This window comes from Cottoperca gobio, chromosome 22 (assembly GCF_900634415.1).
Source record: "Cottoperca gobio chromosome 22, fCotGob3.1, whole genome shotgun sequence".
In the NCBI taxonomy this organism is placed as follows: Eukaryota; Metazoa; Chordata; class Actinopteri; order Perciformes; family Bovichtidae; genus Cottoperca; species Cottoperca gobio.
In genome coordinates this window covers 2,466,366-2,473,865 of record NC_041376.1, presented here as the reverse complement: position 1 = coordinate 2,473,865, position 7,500 = coordinate 2,466,366, and the positions used below count along the sequence as shown (strand labels likewise).

Genomic DNA, 7,500 nt, shown 5'->3' with positions numbered 1-7,500 from the left:
TGACCATGTGTAGTGTGATGACATGTCCACATTAATCAGAAGAACTTTGTTGATCATCAGTAATTAAAAGTATTTAGGATCAAATTAACCGACCACATCTGCTCTCGATGGTTTTCAGTTGCTCGTAGTTGGAGGCTCCTTTGGCCTGCGAGAGTTTACACAACTTCGATACGATGCCCAGACGATCAGAAAAAAGGTTTGTCTTCAATTATTTGAAATTAATTGACCTTAATGAAGAGCGGCTCATGATAAATGTGACGGCAGATTACGTTTCTCCATCTCAAGAAATAGATGGAAAGAACCTTCACTGGTCAAAGCCAGTCAGTGTGCAGTCAGGGTGCAGTCAGGGTGCAGTCGGGGTGCAGTCAGTGTGCAGTCGGGGTGTAGTCAGTGTGCAGTCAGGGTGCAGTCAGTGTGCAGTCAGGGTGCAGTCAGTGTGCAGTCGGGGTGTAGTCAGTGTGCAGTCGGGGTGCAGTCAGTGTGCAGTCGGGGTGTAGTCAGTGTGTAGTCGGGGTGCAGTCGGAGTGCAGTCAGTGTGCAGTCGGGGTGCAGTCGGGGTGCAGTCGGGGTGCAGTCAGTGTGCAGTCGGGGTGTAGTCAGTGTGTAGTCGGGGTGCAGTCGGAGTGCAGTCAGTGTGCAGTCGGGGTGCAGTCGGGGTGCAGTCAGTGTGCAGTCGGGGTGTAGTCAGTGTGCAGTCGGGGTGCAGTCGGGGTGCAGTCAGTGTGCAGTCAGGGTGCAGTCAGTGTGCAGTCGGGGTGCAGTCAGTGTGCAGTCAGTGTGCAGTCGGGGTGTAGTCAGTGTGCGCAGTCAGTGTGCAGTCAGGGTGCAGTCGGGGTGCAGTCAGTGTGCAGTCAGTGTGCAGTCAGTGTGCAGTCGGGGTGCAGTCAGTGTGCAGTCGGGGTGTAGTCAGTGTGTAGTCGGGGTGCAGTCGGAGTGCAGTCGGGGTGCAGTCGGGGTGTAGTCAGTGTGCAGTCGGGGTGCAGTCGGAGTGCAGTCGGGGTGCAGTCAGTGTGTAGTCGGGGTGTAGTCAGTGTGTAGTCGGGGTGCAGTCGGGGTGCAGTCGGGGTGCAGTCGGGGTGCAGTCGGGGTGCAGTCGGGGTGCAGTCAGTGTGCAGTCGGGGTGCAGTCGGAGTGCAGTCGGGGTGCAGTCGGAGTGCAGTCGGGGTGCAGTCGGAGTGCAGTCGGGGTGCAGTCGGTGTGCAGTCGGGGTGCAGTCAGTGTGCAGTCGGGGTGCAGTCAGTGTGCAGTCGGGGTGTAGTCAGTGTGTAGTCGGGGTGCAGTCGGAGTGCAGTCGGGGTGCAGTCGGAGTGCAGTCGGGGTGCAGTCAGTGTGCAGTCGGGGTGCAGTCGGGGTGCAGTCGGGGTGCAGTCAGTGTGCAGTCGGGGTGCAGTCGGGGTGCAGTCGGGGTGCACTCAGGGTGCAACACCTCCTCCCAGTGGTTAGACACATAACTGCACGTGAGGATCAGGATTTATCTAAGAGCGTAGTGTAAAAATAGCACACACACATGGAGACGTTTGACTGCTGATCTCACAGTGCAGTGTGGCTGATTTCTGATTTCTTATTAGAATTAGAAACATTGTCTCTCCATCATTTCCGACGCTGCACACATGCAGCACTGATGGGCCCATTTAGTGATTCACTACGAGAGCAGGAAGTGAGAACGAGCTCTAAGAATTCATTAGACTGACACGAATGAGAACGACAGAAGACCAGCCCTCGATTACAATCTGATGAGCCGGCTGCGAGGAGAAGTGGCTGTTCTGTGCTAGTTTTGCACGTCGTGGGTGGGAGCCAGATGGCTGGGGCATCTTTTCTTATTACTGTCCATGTGAGGCAGCACTAGACTGTGCATGACGCTGGTGGAGGCGGGCGTCGTGCCCCTGGCAGCGTGCCTGTGCAGCTGCCCCCACACGACTCGCTCTCTGCTGACGGGGCCTGCGGCGGGCAGAGCCTCCCTCCTCTCAGACCCTGTAGAGTTAAGATTCCACTCTGCTCAGCGTGCGTGTGCACATGTAATTTAATGCATGGAATATCTAAACAGTTGTCAAAATGCACATGATTAAAACCGCTCTTGCGGTTCTTTCTTGTTATCAGCCGATTCCATTTCTTCGCCCTCACGGATATTTGCCCTCTTAAATGATTAAAACGCCGTCTGAGGGTTAAGTCACTGTATGATCCAATTAGTATTTTCTCTTCAACGATATCATTTGGCCTTGAGCAAGATGCACTTCTAGTCCTCCACGTCCAGCCTTTCTTCACCTCTGATCTCCCAGTTGTTCTTGAGGTCCAGGTCAGCTGATAATAAGACTGACTCTTCATTCCCCGGTGTGAAGGCTGCTAAATATTCTATATATTATTTACTTGCTGTAGTAATGTAGAAACTCCTCAGTCACCGAGTAACTGTTGCTGTGAAACATTAGAAGTCATTAAAAGTAATGATTCAGAATGGGATTCATTTCATTCCTGTTCTCGGGCAAAATCTATTTGAATTGCAAAACTCAGATCTGCCTCCAAAACTCTCTGAACCTGCTGCGGCCGAATCAAGAATCATTGAGAGAGTAGAAACGGGCTGAAGTGGATCCTTTAGGTTTGAGCAGCTTCTACTACTGTGTTTGACTTGTTTTCATTTTGTTGCTGTGAATACGAGACTTTCTGTCAGAGCTGTCGTAACGTTTCCTCTCTGTCTCTCTCTTGCCCCCCCCCCCCCCTCAGCTGGATCCTTCACTGGAGGCCAAAGTGAACGTCCAGAAGCAGTCGGTCATGCTGGAGGAGGAGTATGAGGTGAGACACATGTAATAACAACCAAATGTCTGACACCATCTGTGCAGGTTATAGTTAATGCATAAAATAAACATTGTTATAACGACGTCAACATGTAAGCATTACAAGATGATGTGTGTTACAGGGTTAACGGGTGAACGTGAAAGCGTCACCACATGGCGTCTGCTTTAATATTTCTCCTGTTGTTCGGTCCTTTCTGCAGAAGATGAAGGAGGTGAATCTGGAGGAGTGGAAGAACATCCGCGGCCCTCGTCCCTGGGAGGACTCCAGGGAGTACCAGGAGCAGCAGCGCAGCAGGCAGAAGAAGGACTGAGGCTCAGGGACACCAGGCAGAGCGGACTGCACACACAGTCTGTGGCGAGGGCGCCGCTCAGGCCTCAGTGACCCGGCGCTGCAGCTTCAGGACACTCGACTTGAGTTGGACTTTAAAGTTGTTTTTAAAGATGAAGGAGTTGATCTTATTGTTTGGTACGCTCGCAGCTGTTGGAATCATCTGTAATACAAACGACCACAAGGTGGCACATCTGTGAGCTGCTGCACCTCACCTTTCACGTGCATCATTCCATGTCTCAATAAATGATGTGCAAATCCAAACTGTTACTTTTACTTTCATTTGGTTTTGACAAAAGCTGGCAGACGCTGAGACTTTGTTTACAGCAGTGTTGCTTTGATTTAGTATAAAAGAATAAATAACACAGCGGTCCAGCGTCTCCTCGGGCTTCATGGTCTCGACAGTAATCTGTTCCTCTGACAGTTATTACTTTGCACCGCGCTGGATTTATGACGTTTATAATGGAAATGATATTACCCCTTTGCTTTTCTTTTGTTCTACAAACCAGAAGAACCAGATGTGTGCGTCTTCAGACTGTACATGTAAGTAATGTGTGTTCTGCCTCGTCCCGTCTGCGCAGCAGGAAGTCCTGAATGTTCAGGTGCAGGTCTGTGTGGATCACATTCTTTATGCTCATGAGTTTTACATGACTTTAATACTCGGGCTCGGGAACGTTCGGCACACAAACGTCTCACATGAGGATTATTCAGTACAGGCTCCCTTCACTGGCGACCAGTGTTGGTCCGAATCTGCTTCCAGACTCTGGTGCTGGTCCACCGTGCTGTGAATGGATCAGCCCCTTCCTACATCCAGGCCACGGTCGAACCAGACACCCAGCGCGTTCACGTCGCTCTGCGTTGACCAATCGGCTCACTACTCCCTCACTACAAACAACACCGCCTGTTTGCTATCCTGCTCCAACATGGTGGAACGACCCCCCCATTGTCCCCAACAGTCTTTACACCTTCTGCAGACTGAACACTCACCTGTGTCGACTGCACCTCGACCCATGAAGACACTAAATAACAGTTCTCTGTATGTTGCACTTGTATTGGTTTGACTTATTTATAGCTAATAGTTGAATTTGTATTCTATTGTTTCTGTATGTTGCACTTCAAACTGTCTGAAGACAGAGTTCACTGATACGATTGTGTTTGAACATATTGTACTGACAAGACTCTTGCTGTTCAGAGTTGTATCTCCAGGATTGTTTGCACTTTCTGTCGCTTTGGACAAAAGCGTCAGCTAAATGAACTGTAATTCAGTCGTGCACAGGTTGTGCTGATCTCCATCTTCGTGCTTTGTCGTCGCTTGTTTGAGCGTCAGGCCTCGAATCCACCAAACGGAGTCGTGGCACGTTGGTGTTTCTGGATCCTGAGAGGCTCTGAACATCTGAACCTCAGTGAGCAATGTTTTATCTTTTTATTAAATCATCTTTAATGAATGTAAGACGTCAGTGTGTGCGTGTCTTTGTGTGCAGCAGAATATTTCATTAGATAAAAACGTGACTTTTGGAAATGATTACATTTCTCTTGTTTCAATAAATGTTTTCTTTTGGACTTTAAACGCTCTGGAGTTCTTGGAAATGTTCGGATCACAGAGTCTGAAATATAGTCCACGTGGTTTCCACCAGTCCTTGAAAGTTTTGAAAATATAGACGTGGTTCATTGAAAGTGCTTACATTTAAATATCTTGTGCAAGAACAGAAATGATTTTAAAAGCTTGTTTATTGGCTATTTATTTCACCTATTTGGTCATTTTTCATAATTTTTTCCTCCTTAAATACACATCGTATAATATTTAATAGCGGAGTGTTTGGTGAACCATCCGTAACCTGTGCACCGCCTCCTCGCTCCCCCAGAGCCCGAGTCACTGAACCGTGTGAAAGACACTTTAGAGGAAGATGTTACAGCACGCTGCGGTTCTTTGTGGAGATGCTGCACGGGTGTAGCCGTCAGAGGCCGAAGTGAGTCAGTCCGGGAAACCTTGCTATCGTAAGTGAGCTGTCGGGGTGCACGATGGGTCGGGAGTCCTCATTTGAAGAAGCCCCCCCCCCCCTTTCACGTGCTGCTCAATTATTTATTTAAAAATGTAAGAAAACGCCATCAAATATTCAGAGCTGAGGAAAGTGGAAATCTGATTCTATATTTATATTCGTTCTGCAAACAGGAAGTGATGACGTCTGAGAAGCAGAAGCACGGAGCTGCTTAACAAGTGAAGAACCTGGAGATCGGATCCCTGAATCCTCCGGGGCCCTCCAGCTCCGGCCCCTCTAGTCTGCGGCCCTGTGAGTTGGTCCCTTTAGTTGGTTGGCCCTTTTTGAATGAAACCTCACGCTGTGTGTGTGTGTGTGTGTGTGTGTGTGTGTGTGTGTGTGTGTGAGAGAGAGAGAGAAGGGGTTAACTTCAGAAATGTCTCCCACAGAGAGCTGCATAATCAAACCTCAGGAACATGGCCTCCTGTAGATGGAGGACGACGAGCGTCTCCTGTAGATAGAGGACGGCGAGCGTCTCCTGTAGATGGAGGACGGAGAGCGTCTCCTGTAGATGGAGGACGGAGAGCGTCTCCTGGACGGAGAGCGTCTCCTGTAGATGGAGGACGGAGAGCGTCTCCTGTAGATGGAGGACGGCGAGCGTCTCCTGTAGATGGAGGACGGAGAGCGTCTCCTGGACGGAGAGCGTCTCCTGTAGGTGGAGGACGGAGAGCGTCTCCTGGACGGAGAGCGTCTCCTGTAGATGGAGGAAGGCGAGCGTCTCCTGGACGGAGAGCGTCTCCTGTAGATGGAGGACGGAGAGCGTCTCCTGGACGGAGAGCGTCTCCTGTAGGTGGAGGACGGAGAGCGTCTCCTGGACGGAGAGCGTCTCCTGTAGATGGAGGACGGAGAGCGTCTCCTGTAGATGGAGGACGGCGAGCGTCTCCTGTAGATGGAGGACGGCGAGCGTCTCCTGTAGATGGAGGACGTAGAGCGTCTCCTGTAGATGGAGGACGTAGAGCGTCTCCTGTAGATGGAGGACGTAGAGCGTCTCCTGTAGATGGAGGACGTAGAGCGTCTCCTGTAGATGGAGGACGGAGAGCGTCTCCTGGACGGAGAGCGTCTCCTGGACGGAGAGCGTCTCCTGTAGATGGAGGACGGAGAGCGTCTCCTGTAGATGGAGGACGGAGAGCGTCTCCTGTAGATGGAGGACGGAGAGCGTCTCCTGTAGATGGAGGACGTAGAGCGTCTCCTGTAGATGGAGGACGGAGAGCGTCTCCTGGACGGAGAGCGTCTCCTGGACGGAGAGCGTCTCCTGGACGGAGAGCGTCTCCTGTAGATGGAGGACGGAGAGCGTCTCCTGTAGATGGAGGACGGAGAGCGTCTCCTGTAGATGGAGGACGGAGAGCGTCTCTTGGACGGAGAGCGTCTCCTGTAGATGGAGGATGGCGAGCGTCTCCTGGACGGAGAGCGTCTCCTGTAGATGGAGGACGGCGAGCGGAGGAACGGCCTCTGAGTTTATTGTATTTAGTCTCTCTCTCATCCCGTGTCTATAAATAGACGGACGCTTGGCAGCTGAGGGGGAGTCCACGCAGAACAAATGCCCCCCCTGGCTGTTTCACTTCATTCCCCACATAATGAGCCAGACTGAACGCGCACAGATCGCCGCCGTCACTTCCACTCTCCCCACGACCGAGGCAGGGGCCACGCGTTGCCATGGAGACGTGGCTGCCCCCCCCCCCCCCCCCCCGAGCATGCATCCTGCAAAGCCAAGACCCTCGGACGAGCTGACCCCTCCTCCGCCTTGATCTCTGTCTCATCCCGTCTTCCTCCTCAAGGGGGGGGGGGGGGGGGGGGTGTCCAGTGTCCAGTGTCCTCGTCTTCTGATGTAATGGAGTCAGTGCGGGTGTCCCTCTCTCACCCATCTTTCTCTGCAGAACACATCCCGGAGCAGTGAAGCTGTGAATGCTCCTCTCTGTGTGCAGACGCTCTCTATGGATCCTCTGGAGCTGAAGCTGCTCAGCGTGGAGGTCTTTCCATCTACTCTGTGTTCATGGTGGAGGTCTTTCTATCTGCTCTGTGTTCATGGTGGAGGTCTTTCCATCTACTCTGTGTTCATGGTGGAGGTCTTTCCATCTACTCTGTGTTCATGGTGGAGGTCTTTCCATCTGCTCTGTGTTCATGGTGGAGGTCTTTCTATCTGCTCTGTGTTCATGGTGGAGGTCTTTCTATCTGCTCTGTGTTCATGGTGGAGGTCTTTCCATCTGCACTGTGTTCATGGTGGAGGTCTTTCCATCTACTCTGTGTTCATGGTGGAGGTCTTTCTATCTGCTCTGTGTTCATGGTGGAGGTCTTTCTATCTGCTCTGTGTTCATGGTGGAGGTCTTTCCATCTGCACTGTGTTCATGGTGGA

At 51.6% G+C, this 7,500-nt stretch overlaps 2 protein-coding genes across 2 annotated transcripts in view; one reads left to right on the top strand and one right to left on the bottom strand.

The window, feature by feature from the left end:
* The window catches only part of cox16 (cytochrome c oxidase assembly factor COX16), a 4,002-nt gene extending 755 nt beyond the window's left edge, over positions 1–3,247 (top strand). Inside the window, exons 2-4 of the mRNA XM_029461296.1 lie at positions 119–196; positions 2,716–2,784; positions 2,987–3,247. Coding sequence (XP_029317156.1) covers positions 119–196; positions 2,716–2,784; positions 2,987–3,097 — 258 coding nt within the window. The 3' untranslated portion in view covers positions 3,098–3,247. The remainder of the gene's footprint in view (positions 1–118; positions 197–2,715; positions 2,785–2,986) is intronic.
* Positions 3,248–5,558: 2,311 nt separating this feature from the next.
* Positions 5,559–6,805, bottom strand: LOC115027685 (serine/arginine repetitive matrix protein 1-like). Its single transcript, XM_029461163.1, has 2 exons — positions 6,747–6,805; positions 5,559–6,564 (listed from the first exon to the last, which is right to left on the bottom strand). Exons 1-2 carry the CDS (start codon positions 6,803–6,805, stop codon positions 5,559–5,561), a joined length of 1,065 nt encoding a protein of 354 aa, XP_029317023.1.
* Positions 6,806–7,500: the final 695 nt, after the last annotated feature.